This window comes from Rhinichthys klamathensis, unplaced genomic scaffold (genome assembly GCF_029890125.1).
Source record: "Rhinichthys klamathensis goyatoka isolate OS25496 unplaced genomic scaffold, OSU_Roscu_1.1 h1tg000285l_1, whole genome shotgun sequence".
In the NCBI taxonomy this organism is placed as follows: Eukaryota; Metazoa; Chordata; class Actinopteri; order Cypriniformes; family Leuciscidae; genus Rhinichthys; species Rhinichthys klamathensis.
The window spans coordinates 275,091-296,415 of NW_026606804.1; the positions used below are offsets into that span (position 1 = coordinate 275,091).

General features: G+C 38.6%; 1 protein-coding gene across 1 annotated transcript in view; it reads left to right on the forward strand.

Moving 5' to 3' along the window:
• sugct (succinyl-CoA:glutarate-CoA transferase) overlaps window positions 1-20,420 on the forward strand; it is a 165,935-nt gene extending 145,515 nt beyond the window's left edge. Inside the window, exon 14 of the mRNA XM_056269613.1 lies at window positions 20,242-20,420. Coding sequence (XP_056125588.1) covers window positions 20,242-20,420 — 179 coding nt within the window. The remainder of the gene's footprint in view (window positions 1-20,241) is intronic.
• The last annotated feature ends 905 nt before the right edge of the window (window positions 20,421-21,325 follow it).

Sequence of the window (21,325 nt, forward strand, 5' to 3'; positions counted from 1 at the left end):
ACAGACATATATGTTGAGCGGATGAACACAATGGCCAATCACAGACAAATATGATGAGTGCATGAACACAATGGCCAATCACAGACATATATGTTGAGCGGATGAACACAATGGCCAATCACAGACATATATATTGAGCGGATGAACACAATGGCCAATCACAGACATATATGTTGAGCGGATGAACACAATGGCCAATCACAGACGTATATGATGAGCGCATGAACACAATGGCCAATCACAGACATATATGTTGGGCGCATGAACACAATGGAAATTCAGAGGTGTTTTCGAATCCACTTACGAATTCCCTCCAAATGTTAGAGGGAAATGCTGGTATCGTCACATATTTAAAATTGTAAAATACCAAAGTCATACATTTGACAGCACTATTCTCAGGGTTATTTTAAGGAAGCTGGTAAACACTGAGGTGATATAAAAGTCGATAAGCAGTTAAATGTGTCAGTTTACACACAAAGAAAAGTTTAAGCTTTTAAAAAATATAAGCTTAACTTTTTGAGCTGTTTTCTAACAGTATAGGCTTGAATAAAGAGAGAAAACCTGCACTTAACCTTTTCACTGGCATTTTGTTTTCATAGTTAGACAGATATCGTGATTTATCATTATAAGATTGTCTAGCAATATATATCGATTATAGCAGAATTGCTGTCAAGTCAAGTCAAGTCACATTTATTTATATAGCGCTTTTCACAATACAGATTGCATCAAAGCAGCTTCACAGTGATAACATGAAAGTAGTACAACACAGTTCAATAATATTGTTGAATATTAAATATCCCCAACTAAGCAAGCCAAAAGCAAGGCGACAGTGGCAAGGAACCAAAACTCCATCAGATTGGATGGAGAAAAAAACCTTGGGAGAACCCAGGCTAGTCAGGGGCCAGTTCTCCTCTGGCTAACAATCATAGGGTTTTAAAGAAGCTTTACAGTAAGTCCATATCAGAGAGTACCTGGAAAAAATACATTTAGTTAATCATGTAATATTTAGGGGATAACATATCGCCGGCGTTGAGTCGTCTCTTCGCAGGCGTTGAGTCGTCTCTTCACAGGCGTTGGTCTTCTCATCACAGGCGTTGAGGCATCCGAAATCCCCGTGAGAGGCAGGATACCAAACTGGAGCCTACGAACGCCATTTTTCTCGGGACAAGCGTCCCGAGATAACAGCAGAAAGGCAGATGGGAAATAATTAGCATAGCTGATGTTCATAATGATTTCCATTACACGGGAGTAGGTGTTAGAAAACCATAATCTCACAACTCTCCGCAACCCAAACTCTCCGCAACCCAACCGCAACCATACGGACCGACCCGTTTGTCTATAAGGCTGTCGAGCCCCACTGGTGCGTTAAGCAGTTTCAGTGGCAAACGGTTCCGTATGGCATAGCAGAGGACTAAAAGGTAAGCATTATGTGAATGCTTGACTAAAGAGACACGTCTTTAGTCTAGTTTTAAACTGTGTCAGCGAGTCAGAGCATCGGACCGTATCGGGAAGGCTATTCCAGAGTTTTGGAGCTAAATGCGAGAATGCCCTCCCTCCTTTCGTGGACTTCGATATCCTAGGAATGACCAGAAGCCTTGAATTTAGTGATCTTAGAGAACGCGGTGGATTGTAGGGCGAAAGAAGGTCCGTTAAGTACATAGGAGCTAAACCATTAAGGGCTTTATAGGTCAGTAGTAGTACTTTGTAATTGATACGGAACTTAATAGGTAACCAGTGCAGAGATGATAAAATCGGTGTTATATGATCATATTTTCTTGACCTAGTAAGAACTCTAGCGGCTGCATTTTGCACTAACTGTAGCTTGTTTATTGAGGATGCAGGACAACCAGCTAATAAAGCATTACAGTAATCTAGTCTCGAGGTCATGAATGCATGAACTAACTTTTCTGCATCAGAAACAGATAGCATGTTACGTAATTTAGCAATGTTTCTAAGGTGGAAAAAGGCTGTTCTTGTAACAGATGAAATATGATTTTCGAAAGACAAGTTGCGGTCTAGTATAACACCCAGGTCTTTTACTGTAGTGGAAAAAGTAACAGGGCATCCTTCTATATTAAAGTCGTATTGTAAGAGGTTTTGTGTGTAGTTTTTTGGACCAATAAGTAATACCTCCGTTTTATCTGAATTTAATAGCAGGAAATTACGCGTCATCCAGCATTTTATATCTTTGAGACATTCTGTCAATTTAGATGAGGTAATGTTTTCATCTGGTCGTGATGAAATATATAATTGAGTGTCGTCAGCATAACAGTGGAAATTAATTCCATGTTTTCTTATAATATTACCAAGTGGCAGCATATATATTGAGAATAGCAGAGGGCCTAGCACCGATCCTTGCGGTACTCCGTAGTCTACTGACGTTAACTTTGATTTTCCCCCGTGTAAAGAGACAAAATGATAACGGTCAGATAAGTACGATCTAAACCAGCTTAATGCCTGTCCCTGAACACCAGTGTAGTTTTGTAGTCGATCCAAGAGTATTTTATGATCTATAGTGTCGAACGCGGCGCTAAGATCAAGTAGGACTAGTATTGAGATACAGCCTTGGTCAGAAGCTAAGAGTAGATCATTTGTAATTTTAACTAGCGCAGTTTCTGTACTATGATGCGGTCTGAATCCTGACTGGAATTTTTCATAGATATCATTTTCTTGCAAAAAAGAGCACAGTTGAGCGGATACAACTTTTTCTAGTATTTTGGACATAAATGGAAGATTTGAAATGGGTCTGTAATTTGCTAGGTTATTTGGATCTAGTTGCGGTTTCTTAATGAGAGGTTTTATTACTGCCAACTTGAATATTCTTGGAACATGACCTAAGAATAAAGACGAGTTAATAATATTAAGAAGAGGCTCTTCCACTACAGGTAACACTTCTTTCAGTAGTTTAGTGGGTATTGGATCTAATGAGCATGTTGTTGGTTTAGATGCAATAATAAGTTTATTTAGCTCTTCCTGTCCTATCGTTGCAAAGCGGTGTAGTTGTTCTTGAGGGACGATAATTGAGGCTGAATCATAAGAGACCATAGAGGATTGTACATTTATAATTGTGTTTCGAATGCTTTCTATTTTCTCATTGAAATAATTCATAAAATCATTACTACTAAACTGTAACGGTATATTTTGCTCTGGTGATGTCTGTTTATTTGTTAGTCTAGCCACGGTGTTAAATAAGAACCTTGGATTATTTTGGTTATTTTCTATTAGTTTGCGGAGGTGCTCAGCCCTGGCTGTTTTTAGAGCCTTTTTATAACGTGACATACTGTCTTTCCACGCGATTCTAAAGACCTCTAAATTAGTTTGTTTCCATTTACGCTCTAGGTTACGAGTTTCTCTCTTGATATCATGCGTAACACTGTTGTACCATGGTGCTTTAGTTTTCTCTTTAACCTTTTTTAATCTAATTGGTGCAACAATATCTAATGTACTAGTGAAAATGGTGCTCAAACTGCTAGTCATTTCCTCTAGTTCATCTGTTAGTTTGGGTTCACTGAGCAGCTGAGATAGATCAGGTAAGCTATTTGAGAATCTATCTATAGTGGTTGGAAGGATTGTTCTGCCTGGTCTATAACGTGGCGCAACATGACATATTTCAGCAGTACGTATTATGCACGTTACCATGTAATGATCAGTGACATCATCACTTTGCGGTATAATATCTATATCAGTTGGATTGGTTCCATATGATATAATTAAATCTAGTGTATGATTTAGACGATGAGTGGGACCACGGACGTTTTGCTTGACCCCAAAGGAGTTTAATAAATCTGTAAACGCAGTCCCTAACGCATCGTTTGTGTTATCTACGTGTATGTTAAAATCTCCAACAATTATTGCTTTATCGGCATTGACCAATAGATCTGAGAGAAAGTCTGCAAACTCTTTTAGAAATTCAGCATATGGCCCTGGAGGTCTATATACAGTAGCCAAGGCTAGAGATAATATGGATTTCTTTCTTACATCTAAGAGCGTAACATTTAGCATAAGTACTTCAAACGAATTAAATCTGTGACCTATTTTCTGAGAAATATTAAGAATATCTTTATAGATTGTTGCAACACCGCCGCCACGACCAGTCAGACGGGGCTCATGCTTATAACAGTATCTTGGCGGAGTAGACTCATTTAGACCGAAATACTCATTTGGTTTAAGCCAGGTTTCAGTAAGGCAAAGTATATCGAAATTATTATCTGTGACCATTTCATTTACAATAACCGCTTTAGGTGTGAGCGATCTAATGTTTAGAAGACCTAGCTTTAGAAATTCTTTTTGTTCACTGATATTTAGATTTTCTGGTTTAATTACAATAAGATTTTTGCTAGATCCTGCACTAGATTTATTGTTTGGCTTCACTAAACGAGGAATAGACACAGTTTCTATATAATGTTCTTCACTACGTATATCAATTAAGTTTGGACAGCAAAGACTGTGATTTGGATTTTGACTTATTAGTCATCTGGTGCGTAACGTCTTGGAGATATTATCCGACAGAACAGCCGCTCCGGCTCTGCTGGGGTGCAGGCCATCAGCACGGTACAGCCTGGGTCGCTCCCAAAACAGATTCCAATTATTTACAAAGAGCAGTTTCTGTTCATTACACAGTGACATTAACCATTCATTTAGTGCAAATAGTCTACTGAACCTTTCTTGTCCTAGTCGGTACGTGGGAAGCGGTCCAGACACGATGATCGTTGCCTCAGGCGCTGTGTTGCGTACGGTCTCGATCAGGCTCATGTAGTCCTTCTTCAGAACCTCCGTCTGCCGCAGCCTGACGTCGCTCCCTCCCGCATGCAGCACCACAGCTCCGACGCGCTCGTCCCCGGTCAGGATTTCGGGAACCTGTGCAGCGATATCAAGAACACGAGCACCAGGAAAGCAGTGAGAGCGCACCTTACCTTTACCTGAGGTAGCACGGACATGGCGGACCATGGACGTGCCGATGATCACGGCGTCGTCGCGTTTCGACTCGCGAAGAGGGGAGAAGCGGTTCCGAGTGGAGATCTCGAAGACCGGGAGGGGCGGAGGAGTAGCTCTGGTCCTGGCTCGCGTCTTCCGCTGCGTGATCCATGGTCCATTGTGTTGTGTCGGTGCCGGAGTAAATGAAGCCCGAGATGATCGCGTCCTTCTGGACAGAGAAACACACGGAGTAGACGAACTCGGAGTTAAAGAGTTACTAACCACTAACTTGTGAGCATCGGCGCGTGCTGCTTCAAGTGCTGATCGCCGATCCAACAGCTCGGCTTGCTTTTCCAGCAGACCACGGATCTGTTTCTCCACGGATTCCAGCTCCAGATTCACCGAGAATAGCTCGAAAGTGTCCTCACCTGCACTCAGAGGTAAAGTTAGACACGCATCCGATATGTTCGCCATTATAACAAATGAGCTGTAAATTAGCAGTGATACTACAACTATCAGTACTAATTTAGGACTGCAATGTCAAATATAACTCGTGTCCTTTCAGTGAAAGGATGTAATATTAGACGGCCGAGGCCACGCGTGAAATGTTAGCGGGCTAAAGGCTAGTAGCCGAGAATCGAAAGGTTGGATATAAGTAGCGATATCAAAGCAATCTAATTGTTTTTTATAAGGAATAGTTTCGTGGATAAGTTCACATGATATAAAAATAAAAATAAAAAAAAAATAAAAAGTGCTTGCTTATAAATGCCTGGTAAAGCAATAAAACAAGGATTAATGAAGTAATTCGCCGGAGCAACGGAGTAAGCGTCTGCCTCAGTGAGATTCGCCAGATTCGTGAGATTCCTGTATCGTGATATTATCGGTATCGTATCGTGATTCCCACGCCTAATTAATATTCTAAACTTTCCATATACCCATACTTAAATGTGTGTGTGTGACCATAAAATAATTCATAATTTTTATGAAGATAAAAGCAATCGTTTCTTCAATTTAGCGTAGCTTTATGTACTTTAATGGCCTATTCGCACAGCTAGAACACACAAACTTACTCTTCAGAATGAATTCAAGAGGGAAACGCCGTTTCGGACACGAAGGCTTCCTGACAAGATGACGGGTAGATCAGTAAAGCTGCAGATGATCCTTTTCACATCAAAGATAAGTTTCAGATGTCTCTGGGGCCTGAGTTTGTGTGAATGAGAGCGTTTATGTTCACAGTCTGTCAGATCCCCTTGAAACACAGAGCTGCTTTGACGTCACCCTGAGCCAGCTAGCTTGGGTTGTTAGCGCTGATATTGCCGTAATTCTCCCTGTAGACTTCATGAAGTATGCACTATAAACATCTATGATGCAGCAGGGACTGCTCTCAAATCATAAGCCTTGGCATTTCTTTTTCAGAAGCTTAGTTTTCCCTCAGGCTGTTTTGATTTCAGGAGCATTCAGGTCACCTTCCAATTCTCATAGAGAGTGTGTGTGTGTGTGTCGTGTGGCAAGGTCTCACAGGTCTGATGATACACATTATCTTACTTTTGTATCTCTCTGGGCTTTTCCACAAGGTTCACATCAAGCTCACTCATGATAATTTGTGGTCAGTTTTCAGAGAAGACATTCACATATGCCAAATTTACAGCAGACATAATTTAGTTAGGCTTGTATCACAGTCGGAGAATGACTTTTTTGCTGTTTTAAAACGAGCTTCACATTTCTGTTGGCCTCATAGACTCCCCATTGTAAGTGCACTGTTGCAACCACATTTTTTTTTAAAGAAAAAGATAGATTGGGGAAAAAGCGTTATGGACATTAAGCCACAAATGCTGTAGATAGAGCTTAACTTGCATTGAACCTGAAACAGGGCTTAGATTATGTCTTCTTGTGCCAGTTTGTAGTTTTATGTCGGAAATGTGTTTTGGCCAATCAGGTTTCTCTGGATGTGGACTTGGACAGTGATGGGGCTCATAATGTTTTATGAATGATTTTACCACAGATTTTTTTAACATATTCTCTCATTTGGTTGTTGCATACAAACCCAGCCAGAATGAGTTGAAGTTTATTTCTGCCTTTATAAAGAAGAATCAACTGTGACTCACTGTTTCCACGGATTTTGAATGAATTGATCAGCTTCTAACTTTACCATCTCTTTGCCGTCTCTGTGTACAAAGCCAGCACCTCTCGTACATTATTTTATTCATATTTAAGTAGGAGTACTTGCCAGCTAGTCTCAATTCCTTGCTCTTTTTCCTCATGCCATAATATAATGAGGTTTCCCACTCTTATGTATGTTTCACATTCGGCTCTTTTATCCGACACCGCTTCCGTTTTTTTCTTCAGTCATCATCTCTCTCCCTCGCCCATTAAAGATGCAGCGAGTAGTTAAAAAGAAGCTGAAAGGTTTAATAAAAGGACTGAGAGGTGCTACTTGTCGCGTGGGCTCAAAGCACTGGAGATGAAGATGTTCATCTCCGCTTGACAGCTCGAGCCTGCCGTTCCGGGACGCTGGAGAATTCACTCTCAATCTCACCCACTCTTTTTCTGTCTTTCTCTCCCTCTCTTCATTTCAAACTAGAAGCATGGGAAGAGAGATAAATGTGGATGTTTTAGCAGGAGAGATGATTTTCATAAATACATATTTGGATGTATTGGCTTGTTTACAGGTCACTTAGAGTGTGCGTGCTTGCATTGTGAATTATAAAATTGATTGTTTAGATCTTGGATACGGATTCAAACAATTAAGAGGGGTCTAACAATGCTTCTTACTTTGGGATATGAAACCCTTCTCCCAGGATAGACCTGAACTGTGATTGGAGTCGATTGTTTTATTTGTGATAATTCAATGATGAAACATGCCAAATTGTGTAGACATAATTTTTGGCCAGGCTGTCATACAAAGAAATTATGAACACATGCAAAAACTAAATATAAATAGTAAAACAAATCTGTTGCCAAATAATTTTGTCAGATTAGAAAATTTTTGTTTACCTCATATTTAAAATATTTCAAGTATATAAATAATTTTCCTCATATTTTGATGGTTTAATCAAACTTGTAGGGTCATCATGTACACAGATAGATAGATAGATAGATAGATAGATAGATAGATAGATAGATAGATAGATAGATAGATAGATAGATAGATAGATAGAGATAGATAGATAGATAGATAGATAGATAGATAGATAGATAGATAGATAGATAGATAGATAGATGGATGGATGGATGGATGGATGGATGGATGGATGGATGGATGGATGGATGGATATGGATGGATATGGATGGATACAGTAGAGAGAGAGATAGATAGATAGATAGATACTATAGATAGATAGATAGAGAGATAGAGAGAGAGATAGAGAGATAGAGAGAGAGATAGAGAAATAGGGGTAAACGAGCATGAATGTCACAACATAGTTTCAGGTGCTGCACACCTATCGACTCCCATGAGTCTATACTTACAGTTGTATTATAAATTATTCAGCCCCCATTGCAAATCATTGGAAATCTGGTCTATTGGCAAAATGTACAGACTTTCAGCTTTTTGCAATGAACGAATCAAACGAAAGTAATTAACATAGCTCAACATAACAAATGTTTCAAGTGGTTTCCCCTAAATTCAACTGAAACTGCAACTTTTAATGCTCTGGGGCCGCATCACCGAGCACCGCATGCTTAACTGTAGACAGAGTGTTCTTTTCACTATATGCTTCATTCTTCTTCCTCCAGACATACCGCTGATCCATAGGGCCAAAAAGTTAAGTTTGGTTTCATCGCTCCACAGAACAGAATCATAACATTTCTGTGGCTTATTTGCACTGAACAAAATTATAAACGCAACACTTTTGTTTTTGCCCCATTTTTCATGAGCAACTCCAAGATTTAAGACTTTTTCTATGTACACAAAAGACCTATTTATTTCTCTCAAATATTGTTCACAAATCTGTCTAAATCTGTGTTAGTGAGCACTTCTTTGCCGAGATAATCCATCCACCTCACAGGTGTGGCATATCAAGATGCTGATTAGACAACATGATTATTGCACAGGTGTGCCTTATGCTACGTTCACACCGGACGCGAATAGCGCGTCAGGCGCGAGTGATTTCAATGTTAAGTCAATGCAAAGACGCGTTACGCGCGTAAAAAATTCCTGCGGCGCGAATGAGGCGTAGAGCGCGGCGCGGTAGACGCGAATACGCCTCATTCGCGCGTCAAGTTCGCGCGAATGGCGCGAATTGAGCGTCTGGCGCGTTACGCGCGAATGGTGCATTTTGTGCATTCACGCGTTTGACGCGAATTGCGTCTGCCGCCCGAGTTGAAAAATTTGAACTTCTGCGTCAATTCGCGCCGCGTTAACCAATCAGGAGCCTAGCTGCTTGCTGCTGTCACGTGGTGAAGTATCTGGATGCTTCAATAAATTATTTTGTAATTTGACGGTGGTTCTAATGTAGTTCTAATGCAAAAACAAAGCAAATATTTTATCACATAAAACTTGATTTCAATATAGGCCTATGAGACATATTCATTTTGTATTGAATGTTATTTATTCCATATCTAGATTAGGCCTATATGAAATATTATTATAATGTAAAGACAACCAACATTCGTGTCTGGACAGTGATGTGTGTGAGAGAGAAAAAAATCACAGGACAGATTAATCACTTTTGGAGGCTGGCTCCATTTATCATCAAAACAAAAATAAATGACAGATTAGGTGGATGAGGGCGAGGGTGATCCTCGCTCCGATGCGGGACAACAGGTCATCAAGCTGGGCGCGGGACAGGCGGAAGTACTGCTGACAGCGGCCGTCATCCAGGCGCAGCTCCTGGAGCGAGCAAATGGTGAAACTCGCCACACTGGGTTCGCCTTTGAAGGGTCTGGTGGACACCAATACGGCGACCATGACCCCTACGCCGCCGTTCTGCTCTCGTATTCAGAATATATGCTATTCAGAGCAAATACAGAGCGGTGACTCTCTCGATGAATGCTCGATCAACATAAAAAAAGATGGCCGCCAACGGGTTTCGATTCAGACGCGCGTAAATTTCAAAGTTTTGTTTTTTACGCGCGTCAATTTCGCTCTTGACGCGCGAATGGATTCAAAGTGGTCAAGCGTATAACTAGACGCGGTAGGCGCGAATTTGACGCGCTATTCGCGTCCGGTGTGAACGTAGCATTAGGCTGGCCACAATAAAAGGCCACTCTAAAATGTGCAACGACTGACAATTACATGCAGTCAAAGTGACACTCAACAAACCCAGCCAGTTCAGATAGTTCACGTGTTCTAGCTCTAGCACACCTGGTGCCACTAATGAACCCCTTGATTAGTTGCATCACGTGTGCGTTAGACACCTGTTTTGCAGATTTGTGCTGTTGTGAGGGATTCTCTTCAGGGGGATGAAAAATTTTGAGACTGTAGAAGTCATTAAAAGTAAAATTTTTGGTTGAGTTTTGGGAAACCACTTGAAATATTTGTTGTGTTGAGTTATTTCAATTACTTTTGTTTGATTTGTTCATTGCAAATAGCTGAAAGTCTGTAAAATCTGCCAGTAAACCTGATTTGCTATGGGGGTTTAATAATTTCGATTACAACTGTACATTGAAACGTATTTATTTAGTTTAAAAAAATTGTAATGCTTGAGTTAAAGCAAGTAAACTTAGAGAACCTGTTTATGTGTAATAGCTTTGCCTGTAGAAATCCCATCACTCTTTTACAATACTCAGGATAAATGATCTGTACTCTTCCTCAAGTCCCCACTGCGTTTGAGACCTGTTTCTCTTCACTTCACTCAGCTCCGTAGATCTCCACTGGGAAATTCTCTTTCTTCTTTTCCCCTCTTTTCCTCTGCTTTGTCAACCATGCAGAACTGGAGATGCTCTTCACATACACATTACATACAGAAAGTTAACACAAACCTGTAGACGCTGAACATATTTGCGATTAATTGGACTGCTGTCAATTTGAGTTTCCAACACCGAGTGGAACAATTTCCAATTTATTTATATTTTTTAACTAAAAAATATTTTTACGCACTTGCTAAGGTGGTTGTAGTTACTGTGATTTAGTGGTTTACTTTATATGTCCTACCTGAATATTACTGTTTACAAGGTTACATGGGTCAAAAACAGTAAAAATAGTCGCTTTTTTTTTTTTTTTTAAAAGGGATTTAAAAAAAGTCTTTGTTAAAGCTTTTTAAGCCATGAACCCAAGCAAATCTGCTCAAGGTGAATCATTTTATTTGAAGCAAAAAGTTATTAAACAATATGTTTTAGGTTTATTGCAAAATATGCATATATATTCAAATAGTTAAGTATTTTGAGAGGCCGACTCTATTACGGTATTTGCGGTGCTTCATGGGAGTGGGCGGAGCTAAAGAGCTCTTTTGGCAAGTTTTGCTTTTTTCAGCTCTCTGATTGGTGGATTTTTTGTACAGCATCATGGGTAATGTAGTTTTTAATCAGTTTAATCTAAACTGAAATAATGCAGGCTGGCAGCTTCAACAGAAGCAAATACCATCGATTAACAACAACTAAGCTTGCCTTTATAAGTTATCGTAAAAAAATTAAATAAAGTACTTCCAGAACCTGACTGTTGCACTCTATTATAATGGGTTCATGTGAAGTTTGGTTTAAGTTCACTTAACATTAAAAGTTGTAATATTAGTTAAAGCCTATTAGATGTTTTAAAATGATGACTTTTAAATATACTGTAATGTTGAATTGCTATGATTAATGGCTTAACTTGAGGATTTTTTTTTTTTTTTTTTTTTTTTTTATAAAAACATCAAGTATTAGTGATACTGGCTTTCATTCATATTTCATTCATATTTTCTTATTAAAAAGATGCCATTAAACATATTTAAAATAAACAAAATTATGTTGTTAATTTGGAAATATTATTAAAAATATCATATGGCATTATAAAAAACATTTCATGTTAGGTGCGAATAATCGCTATTAATTACAGATTTTTTTTATTGATTGACAGCACTAGTATATAAATATGCATATTGCAATATGCATTTCTTATTATCGATGTTAAACAGTTGTGCTCGCTACTTAATATATTTTCTTTTAGAAAGATCACATTTTTTTTTAATAGAAATTTTGTGTACATTATATATTTCTCCACTGATCCATGTAATGCATCTTTGCTGAATAAAAGTGTTAGTCTTTCAAAAAAAAAAAAAAAACTGTCTGCAAGGTTTTGAACAGTTGTGTGTATACTGTATATATATAACTTTCACATCAACTAATACATTTTTGAAACATGCATATTTATTTGGCTTTTTGTTGTTGTTGTTGAGAAGCTGACGGTAGTTTTCCACTAAGCTTTGTAAGCTAAACTAATAAACAGTTTGCCCACCAAGTTCATTAGCCTACCTGTAGACCGTTTACAGTTGCTAAGCAACTTGCTGCATTGATTTAGTCCTCATTTGATGTGTGTGGTCACAGGTGTGTGAATCTAGGCTTTAAATGTGACTCATCCCATCAGATCTTATAGCCGGAACTATCTGTGTTCTACATTTCCGTTCATTTGTCAGATAAAGCAGTGTAGATTAGATATAGATTGCTGTAACTAATCTGAACCGGACAGAACTATCTAGTTTTAACAGGTTTGTCTGTCCTGAAGCAAGGAAACGGTTATCTGTGTGGTAATGGAAATTAGGTGACCACGACACAGTCCGATTGTCACTGCTATTTGTTGTATGAAATGAAGTTCGGCTCAGGGGAATCTTCATGGAAATGCCGGAAAACGAAGTTCAATCTTTTTTCAATCAGGAAGGAAAATGCGCTTTATGGTTGGATGATGATATTTACATGCAATCAGAGGCCCACAGGATGCATGCATCATATCTCTCGGAAAACGTCTGAAGCAATTTAGCTCAGCAATATAATTGTATATTTAGCATGTCAGTGTGGTTTACCGTAATCTTTCAATCCTGTCTTTCCGAGAGAATCTGAACCGTCTAAGATCTCTCTGAACTGTGTACTGATGTTCACAACTATCTTACTTTAAGCTCCTCCAGCCAAACATGTGTCATGATGTTTACGTGCTTTACAGATTAAGAAAAGGGCATTCAAAATAAAAAATATAAAAAATGTTTACACCCTTAAAAATATTGGGTTCTTTATTGGCATTGAGCTTCCATGAAGAGCCTTTAACATTCATAGAATCTTTCCATTGCGCAAAACGTTCTTTATAGTGGAAGGAGGTTCTTTAGATTTTTAGAAATGTTCTTCACACAAAGAAAAAAAATGGTTAAGAACTGCAAAGGTTCTTTGGGGAACTAGAAATGGTTCTTCTATGGCATCACTGTGAAAACCCCCTTTTGTAATATTTGTTTTTAAGAGTGTGAAAACCCAAAATTCACCCAAAATTCAAAAATTCAAAGCTCATGAAAACCCAAAATTCCTGTCTCAAAAAATTAGCATATTTCATCCGACCAATAAAAGAAGTGTTTTTAATACAAAAAAAAGAGTCAACCTTCAAATAATTATGTTCAGTTATGCACTCAATAGTCAATACTTGGTCGGGAATCCTTTTACAGAAATTACTGCTTCAATGCGGCGTGGCATGGAGGCAATCAGCCTGTGGCACTGCTGAGGTGTTATGGAGGCCCAGGATGCTTCGATAGCGGCCTTAAGCTCATCCAGAGTGTTGGGTCTTGCGTCTCTCAACTTTCTCTTCACAATATCCTACAGATTCTCTATGTCGTTCAGGTCAGGAGAGTTGGCAGGCCAATTGAGCACAGTAATACCATGGTCAGTAAACCATTTACCAGTGGTTTTGGCACTGTGAGCAGGTGCCAGGTCGTGCTGAAAAATGAAATCTTCATCTCCATAAAGCTTTTCAGCAGATGGAAGCATGAAGTGCTCCAAAATCTCCTGATAGCTAGCTGCATTGACCCTGCCCTTGATAAAACACAGTGGACCAACACCAGCAGCTGACATGGCACCCCAGACCATCACTGACTGTGGGTACTTGACACTGGACTTCAGGCATTTTGGCATTTCCTTCTCCCCAGTCTTCCTCCAGACTCTGGCACCTTGATTTCCGAATGACATGCAAAACTGAGCAACAGTCCAGTGCTGCTTCTCTGTAGCCCAGGTCAGGCGCTTCTGCCACTGTTTCTGGTTCAAAAGTGGCTTGACCTGGGGAATGCGGCACCTGTAGCCCATTTCCTGCACACGCCTGTGCACGGTGGCTCTGGATGTTTCTACTCCAGACTCAGTCCACTGCTTCCGCAGGTCCCCCAAGGTCTGGAATCGGTCCTTCTCCACAATCTCCCTCAGGGTCCGGTCACCTCTTCTCGTTGTGCAGCGTTTTTTGCCACACTTTTTCCTTCCCACAGACTTCCCACTGAGGTGCCTTGATACAGCACTCTGGGAACAGCCTATTTGTTCAGAAATTTCTTTCTGTCTTACCCTCTTGCTTGAGGGTGTCAATGATGGCCTTCTGGACAGCAGTCAGGTCGGCAGTCTTACCCATGATTGCGGTTTTGAGTAATGAAACAGGCTGGGAGTTTTTAAAAGCCTCAGGAATCTTTTGCAGGTGTTTAGAGTTAATTAGTTGATTCAGATGATTAGGTTAATAGCTCGTTTAGAGACCCTTTTCATGATATGCTAATTTTTTGAGACAGGAAATTTGGGTTTTCATGAGCTGTATGCCAAAATCATCAGTATTAAAACAATACAAGACCTGAAATATTTCAGTTGGTGTGCAATGAATCTAAAATATATGAAAGTTTAATTTTTATCATTACATTATGGAAAATAATGAACTTTATCACAATATGCTAATTTTTTTAGAAGGACCTGTAGATACCATTCAAAAGTTTGGGGCCAGTAAGATTTTTTATAGTTTTGAAAGGAGTCTCTTCTGCTCACCAAGGCTTTATGATTACAAAATACAGTAGAAACTTTAACATTGAGAAATATTACAATTTAAAATGAAATTTTATGCAAAGCTGAATTTTTAGCATCATTACTCCAGTCTTCAGTGTCACATGATCCTTCAGAAATCACTCTAATATGATGATTTGCTGCTCAAGAAACATTTATGATTATTATCAATGTTGAAAACAGTTGTGCCAGCCCGATCTCACGGCAATTCGTACGAATTTTACGAGGTGGCTAATTCGTACTAATTCATACGACCCCACTCGTACAAATTCGTACGATTTTTTGCTAATTCGTACATATTTTACGAGTTACCAAATTCGTATGAATTCGTACGAATGACCTACCCCTGACCCCGCCCCTAAACCTACCCATCACGTGGGTTTAGACAAATCGTACAAATTCGTACGAGTGAGGTCGTATGAATTAGTACGAATTAGCCACCTCTTAATCACTCGTACGAATTGGTTGTGAGATAGCGTTGGTTGTGCAGCTTCAGATTTGTGTATAAATTAAATGTATCCTTGCTTAATTAAAAGTATTAAAGTCATCATGAAACGGAAGTTGCGCAAGTCTTTTCTTCTCTATTGTGAAGTATATCTGAGTGAAACGTCTTCTGGAACATGTAGGGCGGGACTTGATTTTGTCCATGTGGAATTTATTGGATGCTTGAATGGTTGTGGTTTGCTATTGGTGGATCTCATGTGAGTGACAGGTTGCCCCGCCCACGTCACCAGAGAAGAGAAGAGGGAGGGGGGAGTTATTTTGCTGAAAGATTATGAGGCACATTTAAAAGAAAAGATCTGCACCGATTAAACATTTATAATAAATACTGCAATTTTCCATTAAAAAAAATGTCCATTTTACTTGCTGACCCCAAATTTTTTAACAGTGTTTTGGATGAAATACATTATTTCCCAGAAGGCATTCCTTTCTCTTCCAATTCCAATTTAACTTCCACTGTGGTGTGGCCAATTGACTTCAAATTCACACTCATGATTTAAAAGGAAACCCTGGAACGATCCATAGCTGTTAAATCAATTTAAATAAACAACTTTATTACATTATTAATCTAATCTAATTTATTCTGAACTGATCATTAGATTAAATGAACCCAGTGTTGGTGATTAGCGACGGGGATTTGCCCGGAAATCCCATCCACAAAAGAGTCCGAACTGGATTGGGCCCTACGTGTTTAGGAGGACCGGCAGCGTGTCTATCCGGTCAGCCCTCTGAAGTGTGCAGTGGAGAGCAGGAGTAGTGAATGGATAAAGTTCAGAATGGGAGGAAAGAACACAGTGGGCTTTGTTGCGGTAGAGCGAGAGGAAAACCTTGGACCATGCCTGCGGAGGAGAAGAGTGTCCCGCTCCCTCGTCCGCCTCGGTCCCGGCTGAGGAGAAGCAGATGTGGGAGCCTGTGGCCAGTCGATCAGAAGCGAGGGAGGGGGGGGAGAGGATGTGGTGAAGGCATTGCTGAGGCTGCGAAACCACACACACGCACACAATCGTGTTGGAGATCTGTTGTTCCCTCCTTTTTTGGATGTTTCTTTTATTTAAATGACCGTTTGACTCTCATCTTCATGATGGCACATTTCCTGTGCCGGGTTTTCCCTACGACTGACTGGAATTTCTTATCTTGATCTAAAATGTCTTATCGCCAATACCTGTCTGCATTCGTATTAGGGGTGGGCGATCATGATATAGGCCATGAGATGGGACCCCAAATTTGGGCTACCGGTACCATTTTGAGGGATTAAATTTCTTTTTGATTTTCATGAAGGTACACATCTCTAGTGTTGGAAAATGTGTGATAGCATCCGATCCATGGTAGCTTTCATTAGAAATCAACACTTATATCATCCTACCTCAAGGTAAGGTGTTCAGTGACTACAAGAGAGAAAAATGTATCCTTTTATAATTTTAAAAATGTATAAAAAAAAAATTTAAATTTTTTTTTATAAAATTTCATAAAATTTTATAACATTTTAAATGTATTTAAAGTAGGGCTGTCAAATGATTAATCGTGATTAATCACATCCAAAATAAAAGTTTTTTTTACATAATATATGTGGGTGCATTGTGTATAATTATTTTATATATATAAATACACACACATGCTTGTATATGTTTAAGAAATATTTTCATGTATATACTGTATATAGATTTATATATAATTTATATTATATATAAATATAAATATTTTATATATAAATTGTTTTTTTCTTAAATATACATGCATGTGTGTGTATTTATATATATATACAAAATAATTATACACAGTGCACCCACATATATTATGTAAAAAAGACTTTTATTTTGGATGTGATTAATCACGATTAATCATTTGACAGCCCTAATTTAAAGATAAACAAATTCATTTATCCTTTTTCTTGACATATGTTTGAAAATCGTCCTCCGTAACCAAAAACTACCTTGAATCTAATGCTATCACACATTTTTCAAATACAGGGTCATATACCTACACAAAAATCACCATGCGGTTTAATCCCTTAAAATGGTACCAATCAACCCTCTGTCTCACGGCCTAATATGAATAATTTTATTTCACGATAACAATATATATCACAATAGTTATTTTTGCTTTAAACAAAGTTTTTATGATATAGAACATTTAATTGAAATTTCATAAATCTCGTTACCAATTAAAAAAAGATAACAAATACTAGCCCAACTAACAATTTAAAAAAACTCAAGCTCACTAAAGACAAGTAAACAGTCAGTGATAATATAGGGATGTTTTTTTTGTTTTGTTTTTTACAATCAATAGGACAAAAAAACTACATAAATAGATAGATAGACCTACCATAAAAACTTTACGCACTAGAAATAAAAAACTACAAGAGCAAATCATGTTTATCAGGCTGCTGTCACTTTAAGAGTGAATACTGATCTAATATACTGTTAGACATGCACTTTCTTTTTCAACCATTAGGTTGTTCACTTAAAACATAAAGACTGTGTTTATGAGGTACTTGCAATTTTACATATAAGTGTGTGTGATTGACTGTTCAGGTTCAGAACTCACACACTGTATGAGCGCGCGTTTCAGGTGTGTGCACTCAAAAACAGTCTGTCAGACAGAGCGCACATTTACCGAAATGAGTCCTCTTTCGCTACTTATAGCGCTTAAACAGTTTAAAACGTTTTAGTCTTTACTTTTACTCTTTTTACTTCTAAACAAAGAACGAAAAAGAACCACTGTGAGTATATCGGGGCCTTCAAGTTGAGACTTTTTCATAGTCGCCTCCTCCTGAGAAACAATAATCTTATTTAATTTCAACCATTCTTAACCAAATAATCTGAGTCATCCACATTAATTGTATAACTCTATACTTTCATTTGTCTTGTTTTTGCCTATTATTAATTTTCCAAAATAACTTTATTAATTACTATATTAATATTTTTCTGAGACTGTGAAATAGCGAAAAATACAGTGGCATTTGATAACCAAGCCTTTTTAAAACAATAAAACGCGGCCCAAAAAATATTTGGAGTAGGCTATTAAAAATAATACATTTTGGAATTTAAAAAACGAATTCCCAAAAAAGCACAAGCACACTTTTCAAGCAAAGGCATTAATTGACTTTTAAATTGTAAAGCAATAGATATACTGTTGAACACACAGAAAAATCTGCTAGGACGTCAGTGTGAGCTTGAGGAGATCTGACTTTATACAGTACATCCACTAAAACACTAGTTGATTGAAAGTCATTGCAAAACTGACTCCGAAAAGTGAAGTTAGTTCATGCCGCATTTGTTTGCCGATGCCACTTTTATATTTTGTTATCCGTTCATAAAGTTTTAAGTGCATCTTCAGCATTCAAATACTTATTAGGCTCACTATATTTATGGCTGACACTCCAGAAATGACACTTTTAATCCTCAGGCTGTCTCATGCTCGTCTTTGTCACATCAGAAGCACACTGAAATCAAAGAGAACATGTGGAAATGGTTGTGTACTGTATAGCCTGACTAGAGACCGAATCGTACTAGAAAGAAAGTGATTTCGCGTCCTCGCTCGGGCTTCTGTTGTCCAAGCTCTCCATGGCGTCTGTCATCTGTTGCATGTCTTTCTCCAGTCCGTCTGAAGAACGAGACTTTCCTAAGTGCCATTAATAACAAGCGACAGGCCTCGCCTCCGGTCGACACGCACCGTCTCTGTTTTGAAAACCGCACGTCTTTTGTGCGAGGCCCTTGAAGACATGTGAAAAAGCTCTGGATGTTGGAGGTTAAGCAATCAAGACACATTTATGGGATGCGTTTGGCTTCAGCGCTCGTGGGGAATGTGACCTGTAGCTGCGTAGGAGACGCGACGAGACGTGTGAAGTGTGTAGGTGTACGTCCCTTATTGCATAAAACAATGTATGAATGTTAATGTCTCTTTCCCTTTTTCATGGAACGAGCATCGCTTAAATTGACGTAGAATCACGGGGGAGGAAAAACGATTAGTTTCAGTGAAATAAACTGGTTGCAAGAAGAAAAGAGAAGCCAGAACAGGGAAGGATATGCTACTAATGCTTAATGATAGCAGTATCTGAAGGTTTTGAGGAAGTGACTCACCCAGATGACCTACTCATCCATTTTGACATCATCTTTCTGTAAATGCCACATTTGGATATGTCGGCTGTGTTTATATTCCACAGTGATTGTAAGTCAGTAGCCTTATGGACTTTCCTGCAGGTTTGACGTGTACGAGTAAAAGCTTTTAGCCATTTCCTCAAAGGCCCCTCCTACACTTCACTTAGTTGTCTTTGTTTAAAATTCATTGTAAATGTTTTGCATTCTGACTATCATGCTGTTTAACAGGGGGTAAATTGAGCCACAACGAAGTTCTGCCACATTCCAGCTCCATTTCACTTATTTTATGCCAGGAGTTTTCAAACTTATAATTAAAAAAAAAAAAAAAATCGGAATTAATTTTTTTAGGGCTGTCATCCCCATGTTTATTGGTATGCCTAGTTTAAATCTTCATACAGTCTTGTATTAAATAATAATATGGACTACATATACAGTTTCCATATTGATGAGCAGCAAATCATCATTTTAGAGTGATTTCTGAAGGATCATGTGACACTGAAGACTGGAGTAATGATGCTGAAAATTCAGTTTTGATCACAGGAATAAAGTACATTTTAAAATATATTCTCATGGAAAAGTTTTAAATTGGAATAATATTTCACAATATTACTGTTTTTACTGTACTCAAATAAATGCAGCTTTGTGAGCAGAAGAGACTTCTTTCAAAAACGTTGCACAATCCTCAAACCCCCGAACTTTTGAACAGTGGTGTCTATTTATTGTGTTGCATTCTTGGAGATCATTATATTTGGAGGGTTTTGGTATAAAAAAGTAACCATTTTTTATTTTTTTACTTGATGTGTTGTTCCTTCCCACACAGGCCCTGCTGTGCGCTTCAGTAGTTTCGAGCCCCGCAGCCCGGTTCCTCCCCCTGTGATCGGCCAGCACACGGTCCAGGTTCTCCGAGACACCCTTGGGTACAGCGATGATGTCATCGCCCGACTGCTAGCCTCACGGGCCGTCACTCAGCACGCGGTGCAGGGAGAGGCGTCTCGTTGAGCGGGAGAACTCCTCGGGCTGGGATCAAAAATTTCGGAACAATCCTGCCAAAGAAAAATACTGCCTTCCTTCTCGGCTCAGTGGAAATAATGCTTGTGATTAAACTGATGAAGGTCCATCAGAGAGGAAACTGCAAATGTAAAAATAATGACATAACGACGCATTCAGTTCACACGTAAGATTGTGCGCAAATGACTTCCTTCTTTAAATGATCAATAACGTGCAGATATCAGTACTGCGTGTTCAGGATAATAGTACTGTACCTACTACTCTCGAAAACTCAGGCCATATTTAACCCAAAAATCAAAAGGAATACATATTGTGTGAAATGATTGCATAAATGCATTTGTTTAAAATTGAAGGCCATTATGATCTGCTTTTTTTTTTTTTCATTGTGACATCATTCTGATGTCATCGGCACCACCCGATTCTCAGCATTAGCAAGAAATAAAAAAAAAAATTAAAGTGTACGGTACAATTTTAAGTATATATCACGGTAAGCATTTGTACAGAATAGCAAAGAATTTGTGAAAATGTGGTAAACTCCCATGAAAAATAAGTTTGTTTTTATCATGAGGTGAAACATTTATTGATGAGATTCCGTTACTGTAATAATTATTCAGCAATCTTTTCATACGCTCAACAACTTGCAATGTAAAAAAAATATGCTGCAACAAAACATTTGAGATCATTTCATGAAACGGCACCTTTTCCAATTTGATAAGGTGATTTTATTTTTATTTTAGAGACAAAGAAGACAACAAGCAAACTAAATCTCATTGCTTTACAGCATCTTAAATCTTGGGCCCTCTGGAAAGGTTGGTCTTTTGAATAATGCAACATATAACGAAGTAAATTTTCCATGTTCAATAAAATCACAATGTGTCTCATCTGTGGCTCAGTGA